This window comes from Rhea pennata, chromosome 1, assembly GCF_028389875.1.
Source record: "Rhea pennata isolate bPtePen1 chromosome 1, bPtePen1.pri, whole genome shotgun sequence".
Classification (NCBI taxonomy): Eukaryota; Metazoa; Chordata; class Aves; order Rheiformes; family Rheidae; genus Rhea; species Rhea pennata.
Window position 1 is genome coordinate 209,082,067 of NC_084663.1, and position 24,755 is coordinate 209,106,821.

At 38.3% G+C, this 24,755-nt stretch overlaps 1 protein-coding gene across 5 annotated transcripts in view; it reads right to left on the bottom strand.

Moving 5' to 3' along the window:
* LOC134135676 (disks large homolog 2) overlaps nt 1-24,755 on the bottom strand; it is a 740,305-nt gene that overhangs the window by 321,039 nt on the left and 394,511 nt on the right. For 4 of the 5 annotated variants that reach the window (XM_062567370.1, XM_062567369.1, XM_062567373.1 and 1 more), the window contains one exon: nt 19,186-19,310. In XM_062567370.1, the coding sequence (XP_062423354.1) occupies nt 19,186-19,310 (125 nt within the window). Of the gene's footprint in view, nt 1-9,322; nt 9,573-19,185; nt 19,311-24,755 lie in introns of those variants that run through there. The other variant, XM_062567372.1, reaches the window with a different exon arrangement.

Consider the following 24,755-nt stretch of genomic DNA (forward strand, 5'->3'; position numbering starts at 1 on the left):
TAGAGTGGTATTCTCCCTTACAGATTTGTCCAAGCTGAAAAGGAAATTTGTAGCCTAAGAGCACTAAAATCTGTTTCCAAAATAGTGGGCTAATGACTTAACTGCTGAACTGTCCTATCTTTGCCAATGCTTGGCAAATAGAGAAGTGCAAGCTCCAAAGAACTAAATGAACTGAAACTATATTGTTCTTATGCTATGTAAATTTGCTATGAAATGCTTGCAAGTATTTTGGGTATTGAAGAAAAAGGCATATATAAACAAACACGTTATTCTTTTTGTCTAAAATGATAGTGAAGAAAATAAAAGACACTTAAAATATTCCCACTTACTTTAACTTCTATACACAAAAATCAGCTATGAAATGCAAAAGCAGCATGCAAAAAGAAGCAGCGAAAGAAGACTTGAACATTATATTGCTCAAGAGCCCTAACACACAAAGCAAGAATGAAGTTTTTTTTAAAAAAAAGTTTAACTGAGCTCTGAGAGCTTGGAAGGAATTTTTGTTATGTTCTTATGCTGTTTTTATCAAGAAAAGAAAAAGAAACAAACTATTTGAAACCAAAGACATATTGTTTTATTAGCCTTTTGAAGGAACATTTATAGAGGGAATTGTGTATAGTAGCTTTCAACTGACAATTGGTTCAATTTGAAAAGGAAATAAAATTGAAACTTCCTTTCTGATAAAAAGTGATGTATTGCAAAGTTTCCAGTTTTCATTCTGTGATGGCATTTGCTGCTTTTCTTCAGTGTCAGAAGCATTAATTTTCCAAACATATAATTGTGTGGTTTGGCTGTCAAATTAATAAGTGCTCTAATATAAATTGATTGCTTTTAAATATTTCTTTTAAATAAATCATGAACACATCCTTGCTACCACTTGCTACTCAGACAGATAGTAATTACGCCTAAGGTGCTGTTCCATCTTGCTATTAATATTGTCATGTATTTGATTCTTGTCAAATTTCTGACTCTTATTAATACCTGCACTATCATTGGCTATACCATGCTTAATGAACTAAGCACAGAATCCTAACCACTGGATGGTTTTGCAGATAAAAAGGAGGGAACAGATTGTAAAAATCATTGAAAAGGAGAGTTGTATTTATTTTGTTTTCATATACTCTATGCCGTGCACTGATGTCTTCTTCAGAGAGTCAGTAAAGAACATGAAATCATACTTATCCTGTCAAAACCAATAAGCCACACACATTCATTTACTGAAAAAGCAAGACCTTCTGGAAAAGGATGCTTACAGTACACCAGAATTCCCATCCTAGTGTTTAAAAATTGTCATTTTAGAGCTATATGCTTTGTTAAAAGTAAGATCATCCTTTATAAACCTTGAAAAAACTAATGCTACTAGTGTAAGGTGAATATAATAATAAGACAATACAAAGTTGCTCCAGTGATGGAACTATAATATTTATAATATTTAAATTTATAATTTTAGAGCACTTGGCAAATTCAAAGAATTCACTAGACAATAAGAGATAAATTTAGAGAAAAGAATAAAGCAAGAAAATCAAAGCGACATCTCAACACACTGTCTGTGATATTTCGTTTTTCTCCTTAAAGCTATGCACAAGGCTTTCAGGTCCAATATTTTGCATAGGAGTTATTATTTAAAGATAGAAACCTGTGACAGTGAGCTTGGGATAGTTTTCCCTTCTACAGTTCCTACCATGCTCCAGCTCTACTCTATCAGTCACCTACAAATGCTGCAGCAACACGGACCTAAAATAATAATAGCAAAATATGTCACTAAACCAATTAATTAAACTACGTCCTTTAAAGGTTTTTTACCAGTTTGTTCTAGACCTGCTTACCTTCTCCTAAACTTACAGATTTCAAGAAACCGTGCAAGCATCCCTAAAAACTGATAATTGCCTCAATCATGTAGTAAAAAAAGAAGACGGCCACAGCACTTAGGCACTTATTAGAAATATAGCAGGTGTCAACTGGTAACGCTCATTCTGTTTGGTCTGTTCTGCGCACTACGGTGCACTGCAGAGAAACCCAAAGCAGTACAGCGTGGTGGCAGAGAACCCTGAAGAGCTAATCGCCCTGCCGAGCAGCGTCAGTCCGTGCGGCTCCGTAAGGGGGCGAAGCAGAAGGCACAGCAGATGAGTGTGGATGTTGCACAACTGCACAGGACCCAAGAGCTCGGGCATGGACATGGACTTCTTCTGGGACTGGCACAACACTGAAATGTCAAACCCTCAAGGCAACCTCACTCAAGTCCTGCTCAAAGTAACCAACCATGGGCTCAGGGATAGGTCTGTACTCTGCAGAACTGATAAATAAATAAAGCTGCAGTTGTCCACACATCTTAGTTACTATCAAGACACCTTCTGTTTCATCTGCAGTCTATTAACTGGGCAGCCTGTTTCTCAAAAATGCAGTTACCTTGCTTTATATTGCAGAATACTGACCATTAACAGATATTTCCAAGCAAATGTAGCTTTTTTTTTTTTTTTTTTTTTTTTTTTTAAATCTTCTCTAAAAAACTGAACCTGATCTGGATGCTACTCTTTCATCAAAGCTTTGCCATCAAGATAAAAATGCTGTTACTAAAGGAAGATCAGTGCAAAACTCCTTAAGTATCAGGTAAACAACATAAGCAAGAGAGAAGAATTAAAACTTTCACTTTGTTTCCTGCTTTGTCTGATCTTTTCCTCAAACTTACCTTATCAAAGAGTTGATGCTTGCTTTCTTCTAGAAATCATGAGAACACATCTCTTTCAGTAGGAACGTAAGATTAAAGGAGATAAGCTACAGGGACTGATTATTATCCTTAATTAGTGAAATACAGGATCATAACAGAGGTACCTTATCTGACTCTAGCAGAATCAGGTTATGAATACAGACAGGGAGATGCTTACTTTTATTTTTATTTTATTTTTTTATTTTTAATCCTGATATGCACCCTTTCCATCCCGCAGTAAACAGAATTTACAATATATGGGGGTAGGAATTTTTGGTACCTGCTCATATCACTTCTTTCTCTTTTAAGGAGAAATGATTTTTTTAATTATTATTTTAAACCATGAATTCAGAATAAAGGCTGGGATCTGAATTTTACTGCACGGCAGCCCTAAGGCCTACCATTTCAATTATAGAATGTAGACATACATATACAATTTGGCACACTGTTTCCTTAGGTATAATCTAATCCCCTTGTTCAGCTACTACTAGGCACAACATCCAATTTCTACGGCAAATTCACATTTACACTTAGGCCCCTTTCTGGCATTTTAAAATAGTATAAAGCTACTATTACACTTAATTTAAAAATATAGAGATAAACCTTAGCAGAAAAAGAAAAGATCAGATCTCATTTGTCATTTCTGGTTCTTTTTGGAAAACAGAGAGTATCAAGCACTTACAAAAATATATTTGATGTAGGTACCAGCCAATTCTAATTCAATATTTGACCCTGTATATTTTATAATGAAATCAAAAGTCATCTCACAGAACACTTACTGGCTTAAATATGCTTGATAAAAATTACAGCTTTAGCTGAAAAATAATTCAGGATTTGTCAGGGTTTTAGTCAAAGAATACAAATCTATAACAGAAACCTTGCTGTATTTAACATTAAGGCAATATCTGAAGCATCAAGTCTAACTTATACTTCTAGCAACAGCAGAATAGTCTGTGCTCCTGAGGAATGCAAAAACTAAAAAGTAAATATTACACTTCTGAGAGAAAAAAATATGCCTTCATTCTCTCAAATCTTTTGCAAGTGAGACTAATCTATTACAACAAAATAGTTTGAAGAAAAATATAATCTTTTCCCTTAAGACACTGCCTGGCACCTGAATCCCAGTAACTCCTGCGCAACCTTGAGCAGGTCGCTTGTTTTTTCACAGACTTTTAATGAAGGACTAAAAGCCCACCCATTTTCCACTTTATTTGTCTCCTGTTTACCATTTGAATAAACTTTTAAGGGGAGACTCTACCCCTTCTTGGCTCATCTCAAACAACCTAACCCCCAGTGCCGCCTCTAGGCATATTTGACATAAATAATACGTAATGAGTAAAAGCAACTCTCTGCCTTTTCCTGGCTGCATTCACTCTTGTCACCAGTCCCTAGAGGTGAGGGATGAAAACCAAAAACTTCCTTCTGCTGCTTACAGAGCTTGTGGGGCATATGCATGTAAAGACAAGAACTAATCTCTTCCTCTGCATGTTTGTAAGCACATACAAATAGGTGGAAGTTTTCTCCACCTGTGCTGGCAAACCAGTTTCCGTCTGTCAGCTGCGTGGAGCCTGAAGGCTTCAGTCCCTGAGCTAATGAATCCTGCCAAAAAGCAGAGTGTATTTGTTTGAGTCCAGTGCCATGCTGATGCAGCCTCACAACTGACACCAACGCTACCTTAATTTTCAGCCCAGAGCCTACAAAAGTGATTGCATCTGAAATCCTAGGAATGTTTTTAACTTAGATGTATATTTAGATATGACTACAATTTTAACAGAAACCAAGTCTGTCCTTCTGTGTAGGACATGACTTCATGTGTCAACATGACTGTCAGCATGAGGTTATGGAGGATGACCTGAAGCTCTGTTAGCTGCCTCCAGAGTTCACTGTTTGCTGCTTTGGATCTTTGCAGTGGTCTTGGCATAAAAAAGAGCCATCTTGTCAATGCAGAGTCTCAGTCACTATTGTGATTCCCTGATCCAGGACCTACTAGCAAGAACCTCACGTCCTCCGGAAGGTAACAGCTGTGTGGGTTGCATGAGAAGGCAAAAAGTACAGAGGAAGTTCTTCCCTGGTATACCAGAAGTCCAATGATGTTAGTTAAGAGGTAGAAATTTCTCCTCAGAATAGCACACAGGAGTGTTTAAAGTCACGCCAGCATTACTTACAGGTGTCCTACCAGACAACTTAGAGCTTTATTATATGGATAATTAAATTAAATTTTTATAATATAATTAATTTATATATATATAAAAAAAATTATATTTTATAATATAATATATCATGGATAGAGACTGAACTCAAATTGTCAGGGTATAACTTAAATATCAGAAAATCCTTCTGATTTTAAGAATGTGTTGTTGCTTGAAATGACTGTATGTTTACAGGTCCTTACTGAGACCTGACAGGTGACCAGCACAGCTGCAACACTGTTATAAAACACATTTCTTGCCCATGGCTAGTGCTTTAGTTACAGATTTTCAAATACTACAGTCACAGTCATCTTAATGAAATGTCAGTGTACTACGAGCTCAGGCGAGTGGCTGGTAATGGTATCAGTAAAAATATTAGCACAGCAGCTTCTTATCATCCACAGTGTCTCTTTTCTCCTTTCTCTTCGTTGCCTTTATGACACTAATTTCTATTTTTGAAGTAGCAAGACAGAGACAGCATATTGCACTATATAATTAGGAAAGGAAAAGCCCCAGAGCCTTTAGACTATTAGAAAAATATATATTTAGAAGCTTGAATATGTTCCTATTTACACTGCTTCAACACAGGATGCCTCAATTTTTTTTTTTTTTTTTTTTTTTTAAGGTCTTAAACTCAGCTGCATGCCTTCACTCCAGGCACAGAATTAGCCAGAAAGCAATTTAAGCAATTTATCTCTTGTTTAAAATACTTTGAATCTTTTCTGCATTCTAGCCTAGTTCTGAGAACTTCCTGGGGTAGGGCTAGGGCTTTCCTTCAGTTAACCCTTTCTGCTACACTGAACAGATGTGTGGCATAAAAGCTTTAGATTTCATCATAATTTCACCATAAAAGCATTATCCTTTTATAAGGCATCCCTTTAGCACTGGGTGTCTGTTTGGGAGTGCTTATGTGCACCTCTTGGACAAAAACTTCCACTAAGCTAACAGCTAGAATCCAAGAGAGTCTGAATCCAAAGAGAGATCATGTTATATCAAATTGGCCCAAAGAAATCCTAAGCCAGCTCAGACACTGATAGTGGTAGATCTAGCATGGGAATCTAGTTAGATCAATCTTTTCCATTTGTCTACTGGGCCAATTACTTCAGGTAAAAGGCCACATTAATGCAGCTCTGCAACTTCCAGTCTCCCAGCTAGCTTATTTGGAGCTAGCTTGAGTACCTGCACAGCCCTGCACTATGACAGTCACACGCAGTGATTGATTCCCAGAGGGTGCTCATTAATTGGAATAAGTATAGGAAAGAAAAAAGAACAGCCACAGCCATGCAGCGTACACAACTCTCCCGAAGATTTAAATCGGAGGGCTCAAGTGCTGGCAGCAGGACTTCTATAAAAACATACAACCGAGTAACAGCGTAAATTAGCTGTCACCCGGGCCGTACCAGTCTAGATTCACTGGGCCTATCCAGCTGAACATCACTGACCGCATCCCTACTGAATGCTGAAAAGGCGTACTTGGATATCGAGCCCTTTGCCTAATGGAAACCTATTGCTCCTACTGCCTGGATTATCACCTCATAGAGAAGATAAGAGCTAAAATGTATAGAGTAAAATAGTCCCTGGCTGCAAAGGCAAACATTAGAAGTTGTAGAGGACGTAAATCAAACCAACAGTCTACCTAGCCTGTTATTTCTTTCCAAATGTAGTCAGCAGCAATTGGTAAAGGAAAAATATAACATAATATTTACCCAGAATACTCTTCCAGTTGCTGCTGATTTATGTCTCTGAATAACTCTGATTTACACTGAATAAACTACTCCACTCAATCGAAAATGAATCATTTCATTCTAATACCCTTTAAATTAAAATAACATAAAATATTAGACAATCAGGGGAAACAAAAATCAAAACTACCAGCTGCTGTCTTATTATCCAATATCATCTCCTAGAAAAATGTTTTACCTCTGTTTATATCCATTATATCTCCATTTCCACCACTGAAGCTGTTCCATTTTGTATAAGACAATGCTCTTACATAGCAATTGCAATCTTTCATTCTTCAGGAAAGCATCCTCAGTACAACTAGAAAGAAATTCTGCTCCTTGCTTTGGCTTGATGAAATATTTAAATATTTTGCAGAAACTGTAACAACAACAGAAACTATTGCAAACTAATGCAAATAGCATTAACTCTGGTCAGTGTCCAGGACATCCATCTGAGATTTAGGAGACCCTTGTTCACAGCCTCTGTCTGAATCTCCGAGGGAGGCTCTCACTGCTACGGTGAGAGCTCTCTGGCTCAATTAATATTTACTTGTCTTACAGGAACTTTGAGAGAACATGAACAGACGCTCATCTAAGAGCCGTTCCATTTGAATGATCACATCAGTCTTTGGGAAAGACGAGGGCGAGCTTGCCTCCGGAGGGGAGGAAGGCAAACCCAGGTCCCCTTCAGAGGTGAGCTGAGAGGAAATGGTTTTGCCACTGCTTTTGTGAAAGAAGGAAGTCCTGAATTACCCCTTCCCCTTTCCTGCTGAAAAGTAATTTGGAGCTAATGTCGTATCAAAAATATGTTTGCTCAGCTTTAGTATAGTATTCTGAAGTCTTTTTAGACCTGAAATGTGTAGATACCAAGTTTTTATGTGGTAATGCAGGCAGCACTCTATTCAAAAATGCTCATAGGCAAGGGAGACATTAAAAAAAAACTTACTAAACTATTACAAATCAAATAAAGAAACAGCATAATTTAAACAAATTGCTGCATATATTGAAAACTTTAAAAAACTTACTAATGCCTAATGCACTGAGCTGCTATATTTTAAATTATTGATTTCCAGAAGAAACTTGACAAGCAATTAGTCAATTCTCAGCTGTAAGAGTGAATTTCTTATTAAAATTTCATAACTAATGCTGCATGTAAACTATAAATTGACTTTTTTACTATTATTCAAAGCAGGATAAGAGCTGAAGTTTCGTAAATGATACAAATTGCTCACCACATGTGACTTGGGTTACACCAAATTTACGCGCTCCTGGAACATGGCTAACAATATCCAGAAGCTAAAAATGGTTGCAAATTCTACATCAGCTCCAAATATCCTTATCTACACCATCACTTTAGGAAAGAATGCAGTTAAAATTTCTCACATATCTGCCCCAAAGTTGAGCCAAGGACCTTACTACACCAGGGGTTGTTCTGGATCTGTCTGATCCAATCTGGAGATGTTAGGGATGCTCCACAGATGAACCCACCTCATACAGCTACCAGTGTGGAGGGAGGAGTGGAGCAAAACCTGATTTAATAGTTCACTGAGCAGCTCACAGAACACCCTCGCCTCATTGCCTGCACTACAGGAAGGGGACACAGTCATTAGCTAATGGTAGCTCATATCGTAGGGGTGTAGCTTTATAGGGCTAAGGGGGAGGAGTAGCTAACACCCATCCAATTTGCACACAGACAGGCTCAAGCATAAACTTTTGGAAATATGAAGTCTAAATACATGTAACAGGAGGATTTTTTTTCTTCTTTTTTTTCTTTTATTTTCTTCTTTTTTTTTTCTTTTTTCTAAATTACGTGTATCCTGAAAGCAGGATAACACCCTGCTGCTACACACCCTTCAGAGGTCAGGCTGCTCTCAGTCACTTGTAACGAAGATGATTTTCTGCGGCACTAAGCCTGCAGCTCCTGCTTGGGCGGCACGACTCAAAGCGAATTAATGCTCCTTTGCGCGGTAGGCCACACCTAGCGTGATCTTGCACACACTTTACGATGTTTCACTTCACATATTACCCTGTTAGAAATACGCCCTGGCTAAGATAAAACCTTTTCCCCCGACGAAGCAGGTAACGCTCTGCTCAGGCCGGGCTGGGGCCTGGGGCGCAGCTGTGGGGAGTCAAATCTGCCGGCCGGGGGGCGAGTTCCTCCGTTCGCCCCCACACGTGACAAGCTCCAACACCTCGCTGAAGACTTTTTTTTTTTTTTAACTTATCAGATCTGGGATGCCTTAAGTGGCAGGAAATCAGGCGTTAACCTTCATAAAAACCAGTGCGTTTGGAGTAGGCTGGACCGGACGGATGCCGGAGGGGAATCGGGCCGCTAGCTCCACCTAATAAAGTTACCAAATGCCGGCCAGACGCCCGGTTAGCCACCAAGCAGCCGCCAGGCCCTGTAACACCACGTTTATTTTGTTGTTGTTGTTGAAATGCTCGTTTCTGATGGATTTCAGGAATTTAGGGAGAAGAGCTGGAGAGGAAGGAGACGGTTAAATCAAGGCAGGCCAGTGCAGGAAGGGGAGGGAGGAGAAGCGGGGCGGCCGCGAGGGATCCTTCGCGCGAACGGGCCGGCTGAGCGGAGCCAGGTTTTCTTCCGTGGTACCCACGGGAGCTGCTGTTTTCCTTCTCCCTCGGGTGCTGCCCGCCCCGGCCTCTCCCATCGGCGTCGACCCTGCGGCTCGGCCGCCCTTCGCCCTTACCACATCTTCCCATTCCTCCGTCCGTCCGTGCTCCGACTGCCCCGTTAACGTTGTCCTGCTCGGCCCCTCTGCTCCGGGCGCTCCCCCGCCACGGGCTGCCTGGGTGGCCCTGGCCACCGGGAGGACTTCCCCGCGCGCCGCCCGTCTCCGCGGCTGGCCAAAAGCGGGAGGGAGCGGAAGGAGGAGGAAAGGGAGGCGAGGTAGCTGTGGGGTGTTGCGAGAGGTGTGGGGGGTAAAGAAAGGAAAACAAACCCACACAGAGGCAGGGAAAAAAAAAAAAAAAGAAAAAAGAAAAGAAAACACCCTGTGAAGCGAAGGCACCAGAGGCCGCGAGGCTCCTCCCTGCTCAGCACGTCGCGTGGGCGCCGGACGGGGCAGGGAGGCCGCGCGGCCCCCGGCGAGCTCCGGCCGCCCGGAGGTCTCCAAGCTGCCGGGCCCGGCCGGGCCGGGAGGGAGCCTGGGCCGGAGGGAGCCTGGGCGCCCCACAGCCCCGCTTCCCGCGGGCGACGCAGGTGCCCTTCGGCGGGACCGGCCGCTCGGTTGTTCCTCGCCCTTGGAGAAAATCTGACGCTAACGCTGTCTGAAGCCTTTTCAGGTTTGTGCAGGAAAACCGGTTACGACAGATAAACCCGGGAGGCGACTCCAGGATTTGCACGAGCGCTTTTCATCCGGGGCTCTCAACGCGCTTTGCGGACGAGCTCGCTCAAGCCGCGCGACAAGCCCCCCGCCCGAGGCAGAGATCCCGATACCCATTTTACAAACAGGGAAGCTCAAGCGCCGAAGGAGAAAAGTGCCGCCAAAGCTCAGGTGGAACCAGTCGAGAGCAAAACCAAACAGTCCTGCCTCCTGGGCTCCTGCACCGACAAGCAGAAAACACTCCCTTCCGCTCCACTTCGATTAAGAATAGTTATTCCAAACAGAGGTGTAGCATTAAAAAAAAAAAAAAGGAGAATAAGAAGAAGGTAGAGAGAACATGTCCTTCTAGTTCAGTAAGAAACTCAGCGGCTTCAGAGCATCAGTAGCATCACGCTATGCACTGAAAATTGAGAAGTGGCTGCAGCTTTCAGTCCTACGCACATTAGGAGAGCGAAAAACGTTCCTACTTTTCGTCGACATGACTCAACAGTAACACGCAGGATGGCACAAGATGGGCAGCGCATCCAAACAAAGTCCTGGCACACCTTGCAAGTCTGATGTTAAAAGCCACACGCCCGTGGGGAAATAAATTTTGCCCCTCTGCTCCAACGTCCGCAGTAAGAGCGGAGCGGGGAACGTGAGACCGGGGGTGAGATACTGCCAGGAAAAGTGGTTGGGCTGAAGCCTGAAAGTGCAGGTGCCTGTTGAAACCACGACCGAGAGTTTTGACAGTGTGTGGGATGACAGGCTGCCTGCTTCCCAGGGTGTTAGCGTTTCTGGCTTTGGCTGCCAGAGGCAAAAAGTTGACCCAGCTTTTTCCTAAGATTTAAGAAGTCAGCCTTTTCTGTTTATGAAGAGATACTTAACTTTTGCTTTTTTTTTTTTTTTTTGATAGTTTAGGTCAGATCATATTTCATCTAAGATCTTATTTTCAGATTTGGTTGGAATCGAAAGAAATGAAAAATTCTGAAGATTCCCAGAGGGTTACACCTGTTGAGTATGGAAACAGATGTGTAATATTTTTCCCTTGACTAATGCTAGACTCTATAGAGAGCTGATGATTTCCAAGGTGTGTAACCACAGAAGGCTTTTTACTCCAGATGAATTATGGTTGTGCTATTTAAATGCAAAGCTGCAATAGCAGTGCATACACATTGATGAAATAATCACTCGGATATGGCTTCATGGTGCTGTTTTGCTGCTGCAGCACTCTTGTGTTATTATAATTTTAGGTGGAGTGGGTACTACATGAACACTTGTGGGAGAGATCTGTTAACCAGTTCAGTACCATTGCATGAAATACCTGGTGAGCTGGGCATTCTCTAACTGCAGCACATCTAAAGCTCTAATAATATGCTCCATTGCTTAAGTGTTGTTCACAAGCAGTGTCTCCTATCAGTGCAAAAGAGTTCAGAAAGTTATAGGAGGAAGAAACTGAACCTTTGTGTTGAAACAAACAAACAAAAAAATCCCTACTTTCTATTTTCTATTATTTATAATCAGGGCCTGGAAATTTGCCAGTGGCAAATCTGAGATGCCTGAGAAGTACCTTTTTCTTTTCATTCAATTTTGTTCCAGGTACCTGAGAATTCAGCTATTAAAACAAAACACATTTTCTCTTTTCTTTCCTGCTTTGCATATGTAAATTTTGGCAGTCTGCCAAATTAAGTAGGAAAAGCAGAAGTACAATTAACTTTGGAGACATGCTGGGGACCTGCAGCACAAAATAAAGAGTTTAAGATTTCTATATGGGAGGGAAAGAAGGATTCAGTGAAAGAAAAAAAGAAGTCAAAGCAGCAGATAAGAGAATTACATGATAACATATTCCACTGATAAAAAAAAAAAAAAAAAAGAAGGTGATAATTTAAACTTTGTATCATGGTAAGCTATGTTCACCCACTTTTTTTTAATAAATGAAAGCTGGATTTTTATTTTATAGTCTGCCTTTTTTTCAGGTAGATCCCCTATGATAATGGCTCAAAAATAGTATGCACAGATACACAGACAATCAAACTTAATAAGCTCAAACTTTCTAACACTAACCAGGACAGAGTAAGCAGTCAATAATCTGTGATCTAATTTATGGGTGTCTGCAAAGCAAGCATGTTTTGCTTAATGGGGTGAATGTCTCTTTATTAACTTACTACTAAATTATGTACTGAGCAGCATTGTTAGAGGCCTGCAAACAGTGCAGATATGAATCAGTGTTTTATGGCAGTACTGTAAATATAATAATATCCTGAACAGGCTTTATGCCACTGCAATGCACATAAGCCTAGTGCTTGATGGGCTTAATTCAAGATCAAAAGTTAACAAACAATGATTTAGGCAGTGAATCATGAAGGAGACACACTTCTGTTTTGAGATATAATGATGGTGAAATACAGCCAATTGTTCAAGCTGGTTGAGACACACATGACACCCTCTTAAAGGACATGTTCACTCCTGGGAATAGCTTTTCATGTTAATCTGAAAAGCTCCCCCCCCCCCACCCCCAGTTCTTCCCTGTTTTTTCTCCCAATTCACTTCCTCTGAGTAAGCAGTCTAGAGCTACAAACAGATACCAACAGGTACCAGCCTTTATCTAACCAACTCGCAAGTGGCCACTTGCTCATGTTTCCTCTCCTCCATTTCTTCTTTCATCTGAGTTTCTTGGGCACACTGCACACCACAGTTCTAGCATTGTGATTTTTTAATTTAAATTTGCAAGTGTTGAATGAGGAGCACAGGATTCTAATATTTCATCTCTGTTCCATGTTTAGTGAAATAAAAGAAATAATAAGAAATTCTGAACAGATTGCATAATCTTGTGTTTTAAATGCAAGAAAAAGGATCTTCTTATCCTTAGAATTCCTGTCTGGCTACTTGCACCTAGCTAAATTCATAATTCTTTGATACCTCATAGTGGATTAACTGATAACTGAAGAGAACACAAATCTAATTTGTTTAAAACCTTTGCTGGTAGTCATTTAGTTAAGCCTGCAAGCCACAGAAATAGGAGAAATTCTATTCTATTCTATTCCAAGCTTTCTCACTGATTTGCTAGGTGACAGAGGTTAAGTTATTTTGGTTCTCGTCTCCTCCCATCAACATGTGTATTCTGTTCCTTTTCCCACACCCAGTCACTTTGACTCAGTCAAACTATTACAATGATGCTAGAGAAACACAGCATGCATAAAAATGCGGCATTTACACGATTCTAAACCTCCTGACAATTATTAATTAGAGTAATATGAGGAAAGATATATATATGATATATTTGCCAAGGAAAAATGAACACTGCACAGCTTTAGTGGTTTTTAAACTATGGTATTAGGGTAACTGAACATCCATGTGCTATTAGTCTGCCAAAGCTGACTGACAGTAGCTGTGCTTTTCTCAACATGTTTCAGTTCTTACAAAGATTCACACTACTATGGGGGGAAAAAATAAAAAAGGGTAGGTTCAGAAATTGGAAGAGACTAGAAACCAGTTTCCTAGAAAAAAGAATGAATGGAATAGCTGCAGGTCCAGGCAGCTTACTAGGGTAATGTGCCCCTAGGCACAATCACTTTCTTCCCTTTGACTCACCCCTCACATCAACCCTCTTTTCTTTTGAGTACGTTTCAGGCTTGAGTACAAAAATAACATTTGGTACAACATTAACCCTTAAAATTCAAGTTCAAGGCAGTCCAGATTTGATCTGTCTGATAGTTCTGCAAATAAACTTATATTCAAGTCTTGTATGCAGTAACAACATGATTTTTGAACCACTGGTTCAGTAAGATTCCTAGGACTGCAAGCTTGGTATGAAAATGTAAGCTTTTAACTATTATTGTGTTCAAGACACTTTTTATTTGCTTTCTAGATTCCTCATCATTTTAAAACTCACATTCCCAAGTTTTCCTTCACAAGAACATCAACAAGAATTTTCTGCTTCTGGAAGCAAAAGCTAAGAAACTCATATGACCCAGTCATTTGTGTAGAGAGATTTTTGAGAAAAATATCTGCATTACAAGACTGGAATAGGACTCTGAGAAACTATAAACAGAAAGAATATTTTTGACTTAAAACAGCTTCAGTTTATGATTGCTAGAAAAAAATAGTATTTTAGGGGTGTCTGCTTATTATACTTAGTCATAACTGACAACTTTTCATTATTTCTTTGTTAATTTTTTAAATCAAATTATATCATACACTGTACTTCTAGTTCTGTAAGTTGATCACTCCCATTTTCACATAGTATGATGAATTTTTTAGATATGTGTTACTGTTTAAAAGCCAGAATCTCACTTATGATCAACAGAAGGAACTGCTGAGATGATATGTTGGAATTCCTTGCTTTACATAGGCAATTGAGTCAACTACTGTATATTTTTTCTGACACAAACTCAAATAAAATAGAAAAAAATCCCTAAGCCATACATTACTGAAGCTCTTTTTCTTCCAAATAGAAAAAAAAAAAAAAAAAAAAAAAAAGCTCTAAATTCAGATCTTCTTTATTAAACAGTAGATGCTTGCATGTGGACAACTGACATTTGCAAGATAGAAGCAGAACTTTTTAAGCATCAAAAGTCTTAAGAGATCAAATGGTTGAGGGAAATTGTCCTTCAGCTCAGTGGGAATGGTTGCTAGTTCTGGAAGTTTTATATTCCCTGTCTGTCAATGACTTGAAATTCAGAGCTTCAAAGTAACAGTATGCAGTATTCAGCAAAAACTAATTTTCAGTCACTCCCAAGCTTATAATATTCACCTCTAGCAAAAGTAATCAAATCCAAAATTAATTTGTTTTATATAAAGTTATTTACCAAAAGAAACCAGAAAAGGAGCATTTTTCTCTATCATGTATGGACATCATAAAAGATTCCACAGCTTTCTGTATTTTTTAAGCTTAGGAGTCTGTGCCAGTGTACTTACCTAAAAAGTCCTCTAAAATCAGAATTGTGTGTTGTATCAGTTGCCATACTAGTTTTAGAAATGGATGCATTTTAGAGAAAGTATTATGCAGAAATAGTAGTTATTAAATATTTGAAAGTTTAGGAAGACATTACAGAAACAGGCGTCTGTTATTAAAACTAATGCAGTCTGAAGTAGCAGATAAATTTTACTATTTTTAAAGTGTTACTGTAGAGATATGGGCCATGAAGTGATACAAACCCAAACCAGCGTTGTTTTTATTGTCAGTAAAAGTATTATGCTCTCCTAAAGGAAAAAGAAAAACGAAAATAATCACCTTTGTTCCAATCTCATGAACAGTTTTTATACATAAAGCATAATCAATAAGATCAGAGAATAATTCCATTTGGAAAGGACCTCTGGAGGTCATCTAGTTCAACCTCCTGCTCAAAGCAGGGCTCTCTTCAAATTTATATTAAGTTTCTCAGGGTTTTGTTCAGGTGAGCTTTGAAAACCTCCACAGATGGAGATCTCACGACTTCTCTGAGTTCCCAGTGACAGTGCCTGACTATCCTCATTGCGAAGATTTTTTTTTCCTCATAGTCAATTGAAATTTCCCTTGTTGAAACCTCCAGTTGTCTCTAGTCCTTTCTCCGTGTATGTCTGAAAAGAGCTTGGCTCCATCTTCCCTCTGAGGTTCTAGAAAACTGTGATTAGATGCCCCCCAAAAGCCTTTTCTCCAGACCTCCTCATGCATCATGTGCACCAGACTTTTGACCATGTTAGCGGCCCTCAGCTGGACTTGCCTCACTTTTTTGATCTGCCTCTGACGGTTGGAGGATCCCAAAACTGACACACTGTTCTAGGTATGGACTTACTAGTGCTGAACAGAGAGGAATAATCTCTTCTCCTGCCCTGCTGGCTATGCTCCTACTGATGCAGACCTCTATGTGCTGACCTTCATTGCTGCAAGGGTACACTGCTGACTCACGTGCAAGCTGTCCTCCAGTACCCCAGGTCTTCTCTGCAAAGCTACCTTCCAACCATGCAAGCCCCCAGCCTGAACTACTGCGAAGGGTTGTTCCATCCCTGGCGCAGAACTTTACGTTTGTTTCTGTTGGACTTTTATGAAGCTACTGTTGGCCTACCACTGTGCTTGTCAGCCCATACAACCACGTAAAGGATTCGTAAGAGTCTGTAGCATTAAGTCCATTCTTGCAGATCACTTTCACCATCTCACTATCTGAGAAACTTTACTTAGCTCAGTTAGATCAAAGGCACTTCACATAAAATGCAGTAAAAGTGATTTTACAAGCTTTTATGCTTTTAAGAGCAGATCATAGAGTTCAGACAATCCACACTACTATTGAATATAAAGTATCTGCAGGCAGAGTCTGAGGTAAAAATGGACACCAAAAGGCATATATTTTTCCTGTCCATAAAGACCTGTTTCCTACTCCCAATGAATTTGAAATTGGGCTTCAATTAGGAAGCTGCTTTATAGTCATTCTTACTAGATATTACTACATGCTGTTGAGCTTTTGCTCCTAGTGAGTGGCCTCAGTTGATAAACAAATCGTTATGTAAAATTAATTATCATGTAAGCCAGGGGAGACTGCCCCAGGATAGCTCTTGCTGTCAGTGGCATCTCAGTAATAATCACTGACAAATATCTTCTGGTGTTCCTAAAACATGATAGGATCTCTTTCTTTGTTAGCGTTGTAGCAAAGAAGAACCCACTTAGCAGAGAAAAGGAGGAGAGAGGAATCTTCAAGATTAAAATAATGATGTGGAATAAAATAAAATTTTACCATCTAAAATCTTACAAACTTGGAGTCATATAGGCTTTTTCACTACTGAAAATGACAGTGAGATTTTTTGAATGATTTCTGCCCTTTCACTATAAAATACCGAAAAAACAATAATGTTCTATATCAATGTAACATAAATATGTAGCTTGTGTTTGCCTGCAAGAGTAGAAAAGGTAGATAAGTACAAAATCCCACGAATTATAAAATTTTAGAACAGCTTGTGGGAATCTAAGGCAGGAAAAAGTAACATCTTTTGAGCATTGAGACAGTAACAAAGTTACTGAGAAGAAACTCCAGGTACACTGCATAATAATTCATATCATGTCATATTTAGCTAAAAAAAAAAATGTGATTTTTCCATTATTAATTTGCATATAGACCCCACAGGATTAAGTCCTGTCATTTGAATGGCAGTTTTCAGACAGAGATTTTGAGGGCATTGCAGTTTTATGGAAGTAAAAAAGTTGTACAGATTCTATTTTAAATAATTGCATCTAGATATCCAGAATTAACAACAGAGAAATTCCGTATAGACAAGGTATGTTTACAAATGAACAGGGCCAAAAAAAAAAAAAAAAAAAAAAAAAAAAAAAAAAAAGCATGCCAAATGTATATTTAACAATTATTTTCACTCGTATGATTAAATTTGAATTATAACATTGTACTTCAAAATGTGCTAACACACATTGTCTCTAAGAACATTATCTAAGTCTTAATAATAAGGTATTTCTACTACTAAATTTTTATTGTAAAACACAGAAAGTTTGCCAGGTCTATTCCTAATATGAATTAATGAACTGCCTTATTATGATAGGTTTTGTGGATTTAGATGGTCTTCCTAAGACATTTCCAATAAAGTAATTACTAAATAATCATGAGTTAAAATCAAAGTAGTTAATTAGTATAGCAATGTTACAAAATACTTGATTTCATATAAAGATAACACAAAAAATCTGCAGTTGCTCACATCTTCTTAATGATTTCAAATAGAAGAGTGTTCAAAATTAGTTAAAATCTCTATTAATAAAGATATTGTAAATTTTTCAGAGGATTCTTTATTATTTCTGGCAAGGTAGGGGTAGATTTAAGACCTCCTTGTGTTGTTTATCTTGTCAAATTGGGTAGCATGATAACCAAATCTTGGTATTTCCTGATGTTCTATTTATCAGGGACGCCTTGCATGGAGTTATCTGGCCAAATACAGACATTTCAATATAGATCAGTATATCTGAACTAGTCACCCTCATTCCCTTTAAGTCAACAATGAAAATATAGGCCCTTTTAGGATATGATTCTTCTATTTAAACATTGACCTTAGAATGAGATGAATCATGCTCTAGAAATGCCTGTTTTTCTTCACTGACTGTAAGGGAACCCAAAGATGATTAGCTTAGAGGTAGATATCCAAATTTTAATCATTAAGTTACGTGAGGTGATTCCTACTCCCTTTGTTTATTGTCATATTTAGCCCATAAATTCTTCAAGCATGACTCTTCATCACCATCACAGTAAAAATAAGTCATTTCCAAAAAAATCCCTTCCCAGCTGCTAACCAAATATAAGAAACATCCTAAACATGCTCTAAAAACTGGCAAACTCCCCATACTTTTAACTTTGAATTAAGGGACAAAGTTTTGGCAAAAATGTTCCTGTTACCATCTGGTCACATTTCATGATTTTTAGTCCATCTGTATTTGGCAAAGACGGATGATCTCTCACTGAAATCATGAAAGCTGAGATCATGAGATCATGAAAGCTTCAGAATTTTATCCCAAGCTTTTTCAGTTAAATTTTCTTTTATAGTTTTCATGACAGACGGATGGGTGGCAGTCTCTGTGATAGACGGAAACCTTTCTGAATTCAGTCCGTAATGGAAGGGAAGCACGCATGCTTCTCCGATACCCCTTGCTTGAGATACACTGTCATGTGTTTGAGAACCACAACTTCCAAGTGACACTGTGTGAGCTACAGCAATAGACTGTTCCCAAGATATACAGCATGGCAGTCAAATTCTCACTGAGGGAAATAAGCCAGCTGGAAAAAGCAGATAGCATACCCCACCCCTGCTTTCAAAACCAAGAGGGAGGGTCTACAAAACCTGTGGGCATGGAAAGCTATGGTTATTTAGGAATGGCTCTGTAGTGCGGGCAGTCTTAGTAGCCCTAATATGAAACTCCAAGCATAGTCCCTTAGCCATGAATCTATAATGATTGAGCAGAGAAGACTTTCACGCTGATACGCCTGTTTCATCGTTGTGTCCACATCTTGCCTCTGGTACTAAATGAAATAACTGGTAGAAAGATGGAGCTAGCACCAGCAAATGTCCTTCATACAGGCACCATATTCAATTGCTTAACTAACCTTTACTCAGTTGTTTTCAGTACTTAAATCCGTTCTCCTGCTTTAGCAGACAGGAGACACTAATCATGGCATTTGCTTCCCCCTTCTACATGAAAGACTCAGTTCATATCAAAGTGCTGCCAAGTAGTTTAAATAATGGCACGTTTCACTGCCAAACATACATAATGACTTAGCTTTTACCTGAGTCTTCCATCCTCTGCTGCAGCTCCTCCTGGTATAATCTTAGTAATAAATATCCCAGGATCGTCCCCAATGTGTGGGTTATCTGTTCCTCCAGCAATACTGAAGCCCAGGCCAGAATTCCCCTGAAAAAATAAACAAAAGAAAATGTGTCATCAGATGCTAAATTTCTACATGCTTTAACAGATGTTCATGAGCAAAGTATCCTTGCCTCTCAAGAGAAGCATTTTATTTGGCAACACCATACGTTCAGATGTGTGACTCAGCCAGAAAATAATTGTCAGCTAAAAGAACACAGGCTGCGAACACGAAGAACTCCCAGAGTTAATGGCAGAATTAATGGATGCTCCTAGAGAAAAATAGGATTTGACCTAAATTTAATAGTTTTCAAAGAGTCACATAAATTACCAATATGAACTCCAATATGAATTTATCCAAGTCAATGAGCCTAGAGGCTAAAACCAGTTCAGAGCTTTAAAAAGACTGAAAAAAACCCCACTTATAAACAAAAACATATAAACAAAAACATTGAATAATTCTGAAGTATTTCAGTACACTGTTTTTCTTTTTTGTTGAAAAGTGATCATTGTTCATTGCATAGTCATTGTATGCTGGTATTTCTTTTATCTTACTGATTTTTTGGAATTAATTGTTTGGAAGATTCATTATAGGGGTCTATTAAATAATCTTATTTATTATTACTACTACTTGTGACAACACTCTGACAGAGACTCCCTTTTCATTTACATACATAAATAAATTTGCAGTAGCAGTCACCATTCCTCACACGCAATTCTAACCAGCAATTCTTATCAATTTTTGGAAATATATATTAATTACTGAAGTTTTTCTAAATAAACTATAAGTGATCACAAATGTTATTTTGAAAAGAATAATAAATTCAATGCAATACTGTATTCCTTTAGGTCTTCTCATTCCAAAATATTTTATAATTACATACTGGGGCTTATCACTGCAAAGCTATTGCTGTTAGGTGCAGAATATGTCCATTGCTATGGGTGAAATAGGTTCAATGAAATAATATTTTTTTCTCTTATTTTATTCAACATTTCATCTTATTGGGAGTTTTTCTTCACTGTCACTTGTAGACAGGTATCTGCTTCAATCGTAGAGAGAAAACTACTAATAAAAGCAGCATCTATTTTTCTTTTATCAAATTTCTCAGAGAACTTTTGATTACTTTTTAGCCTTTTTTTGAATTGGTAGGTCAGGCATGAGATGCATTTTGTGTGTGAAAGCCTGCATGTTGCCAGTGTGCGATATGTCAAAATTCAGATTCTGTATTTTACATTCACAAGTGATGCAGATTTAATTACTTAAGAGATGTACATGCAATCTACAGCTCTGCTATCAGCATCTGATTGTGAATACATTTTCAATATTGGACTAATTTATAATCCCAGGAGAAAGATTTAGGACTAGCCAGGTCTTAATGCTTGTCAGCTAGCTGCAATATGAAAAACAATTTAACACTGAAACACTCTTTACATATTTTTCTGTAGAGTTAATAAGCTTCTTCAGGCTAGCGTTATAAATTTAATCTCCCTTTCATCATTAGAGACTCAGGTTATTTTCCCAATATTTTAAAACGTGCCTAATTATATGATTCAGTCAACACTAACCTGCATTATAAAAATACTTCAAGAATACTTCCCCGTAAGTTTTCCTATATGTCATATAGGTAATGATACTAATCTCCCAACATGTAAGAATAGAATAATGTATACTTATAAACACTGCAGGAAGCTTGGAGCAAGAGCCTTAAAACATGGACAAGTTTTTAAAAAGTTTATTAGGATAAGTAGCATTTTATTTTAAGAAAAAAGGACAAAAATAAGGACATTCTTATTTTTATTCTTAATTCTAAAAACATTTTTTTAAAAAAATATGAATTAACCTGTGATTTTTGATGGGGAAAAGAGCAGGATGACAAGGTGCTATTTGGATGCCACGGTTAGTTAGGAAGGGGAACAAAGCCAGATATAACATAAGAAAAGGGCATGCCTGAAGAGCTTTTAAAACTAAGAAAGTTTGCCTGCTGTGTGGGGCATGCTTAGCTGTTACAATTCTTCACATAAAGCTCATTAAAATTCTTCATAGGAAATAATTTTTGAGAAGGTTTCACATTTTTTGCACGCTCTCTTCCTCCTCCTGTACTCTTTTCCATTAACTTTTTAGAGCTAAAATATATAGCAATGCCAAGTGTAAGCAGTGATGTGGTAAAACTGCAGGAGAATCAGTGCTAGCCCTTGACATTTATCCATAAATGTGCATCTGCTATACTGCAAGACTATTCCGATTGTGCCCCTTAGGAATAACCTTTTAAAAGAAGAGGCCAGCACTCCTCACAGGCACTTTTGTATCCTAAAAATTTCAAGCAATTATTCTGGCTGCAGTCCTGCACTTGATCAACAGGATATACCAGCTGTCACACAGGAGCTTGCTCAGCGGTTATGTATAGACCTGCAAGGTTTTCTTACACCAGAAAGTTAGCTGCAAAATTTAAGTGCAACTCCACTTTTTTTTTTTTTTTTTTTTTTTTTTTTTTTTTTTTCCCATCATGGTTCTTGAAATACCTGCATCTACACAGAAAAATCTTTTCTCTTTGCATGTAGTCACTGCAGCTCATGGTCAACATGGCTAAAAACATGGCTCCATCACATATGGAAGCTGGCTTCTTAATAGCCTTGGGCTGAAATATAGTGCAATAGAAGCATTCTAATTAAAATCTTTTGTATTCTGCTCTGAGCAGCAGTACTGATATAGAGATTCCTCTCCTTTCCTCATATTTTTCCCCCTCTTATTAGCATGGAGTTTCATCAATACACTGTTCTATTAAAAGTTCGTCATAGTTATAAGCTGTAACTCCAAGTTCCGACTAATTACTAACTGCTTTCTGATTCCTTCTGCAAAGGTTAGCTTCCTGCCCTCTACCTTTTGTATCCCCTTCTCCCCCATCCCATAAAATTATGTTCACCATCTTCACAGCTTCCAAGACTTTCCTTGGCGTGTCCCTCTCTCCCAATGATTTTGTGTTTACCCATTAAAAGGTATCCTGTGTTCAGCTCAGAACAACAGCCGAAGCATCACTCACTCACTGTATTTTCTGAAGCAGTATATTCATAGTTTTCCTCCTGCTGACTGTCATGTTTGGGAGCTCCTCATAAATATCTGTTAAGTTAATTCACCATCCTTTTTCGAAGCCTTGCTCTTCTAGGATGCTTACAAAGCAAGTTAACAATGAGCTCAGAGGCCTGGTGATGATGCAGATAAATGTTTAATAAGATCTAATAACAGCAGATACAGAAGAGAGGAGGTGTAAAGCAGCAGAAGTCTTCCTCCTAGGAGATATTCCATAGATATTTTTTAATTGAGGCTCACTTTTAAGCCCAAATATGCTTGTCTATTTTGTTTCAGGATTTTTTGGTAGAGTTTAGCCAAAAATCCCAAAACATAACCAAGGGACAAAAAATCCTGAAAAATTCTTGAGAAAACCTACTGACTTTAATGGTGTTTCTCAAACATTATTCATATGGCCAAATATATAAGCGATCCAGACCCAAATTCTTTTATGTTCAATTTATATCAGCTGAATTCTTTCTTAACCAAAATACTGCTGCTGTTAACACTATCCCTCTGTCCAAGTTCTCCATTACTACTGCTGCAAAAATCTCACATAATTAGTTTCTGACTATACTGGGAAGACATGCATAAAATTACTTAGCTATAGATATCTGAATATTTTTTTTAATTGTTAGTTTAGTTTCTTACTAGCGTCCCTGCCTTTTATTGCAAGGCCTCAAACATGTGCATAACCTGACAAAAGGAGTAATACAGTATAACATGTCCAGTTTGGCTTAAAAAAAAATAGTGCTGCAATTTTCTCCTCTCCATATTGGTCCTCTCAGGCTTCTCAGGGGATTTACCATCATGCTCAAGCTTTACTTTTCGACCACAGGAACTTAAGTCCAACTACCAAACCAAGATAATTTCTCCCAGCTCAGCCCCAGAGGCCTCCTTCTTGTTCTCAACTGAAAGGAAGGTCAAGTCCTTCCTCTTAAGGTTTACTACAAAAGCTTGCCTCCTTTATGACTTTTTCAGGTTGGGCTTTGCACCTCCACAGGGATCACCTGAGCCTTTTATTGCTCAGTCAGAGAATGGAGGAGACCTGGCTGTAATTCTGCTGCTCCTAGAGGAGCAGACAACCTCACCTTTGACAGAGGCACAATATCATTTCAGATGACTTGTGCTGTACCTTCTGTGAACACTAAAAAGCAACACCTAGGGTCAAAATAAAATAATAGATGATTTCCACACCAGGGAAGGAGAATGAAACTTGCAGGTTCTAGCTACTTTAAGTCTCTTCCCTCTAGACTTGTTATACTACCAACATAAAGATCACAGAAATAAAGCCAGAAAATCCCCAGAAGGCAATGATTTTAGGTAGAAGACCATGAGACCCATCCTTCTTCTTACATAGCCTTTCCTCTTGTGTTTCCTTTATTTTATACTCCATTATAAGCAGGCAGGTATCAAGCTGCATCTTTATAGGTTGCAGCATCTTTATACTGTCACAGCTCAAAAGTGCTCGACATCAACTTCTGTGGAAACAGAGTTAATCAATATTGAGAACTTCTGAAGTTATTTTCCCATGGCATTACAGCTCTCCATGGATGATAGTTCTCCATATGCTTCTACAGATGATTTCCTCCTTATTGTGTCTCATTTTGTTTTGTTTTCTGCTTGAGAGCTGCCTTTTGCCTTGAAGCAAAGTTCGATTATGAACAGTACAAAGTCATTCAGTATTTATCAAAATTACAGAAGAATAAGCACAACAAGTGGAAAGGAGATCAGAAACACACAGCAAGGACAGACAGAGTTCCCTCTTGTGTAAGGGCCAAGGGATTTGTATTTTACCACATTAAATAGGCATGCACAATCATATAGAAATTGTTTTTTGTTTTAATTTCTTTTGTTTTCATTCTAATCAGTAAGGTGACAGAACTCAGTGTTTGGCATATGAGCTTCACAGAATTTCTTTGAATTACTTAATTACTTCAGTAGTTCTTAAAGAATTTCTGACAGCTTTTTTTAAGTGGCACAATTTTGAAGTTCTCTGATATTCAGTAAGATAGATAATAGATAGGAACCGCACAGAATTGACCTAACTATAGCTACAACCTCACCCTGTCATGACAAGATAATAACAACTCAGTCTGTGATTTAATAATCTTGCAATTATTGTTCTGTACCTCTAAAAATTTCTATGATTAAAAATTTCTATGACTTAAGAAAATCTTCTCTTACCAAATCGCATGTTATGAGAAGAAGAATTTTTTGTATTACAGAAACCAGAAAGAGAAAACACTGCCTAGGTACTTTACTTTACTACTCTTAGTAGTGTACCTAAAATATTTCTAATTTAATCTCAATACATTTGTCTTGCTTTGTTTCCTTTGAGTTTCTGACTTACATTCTGTTTTTTACAGGAAAAAAAAATATTTTTCTCTCTCATTTTTTTATAGATGGTTCAAACTGTGTGAATTGTA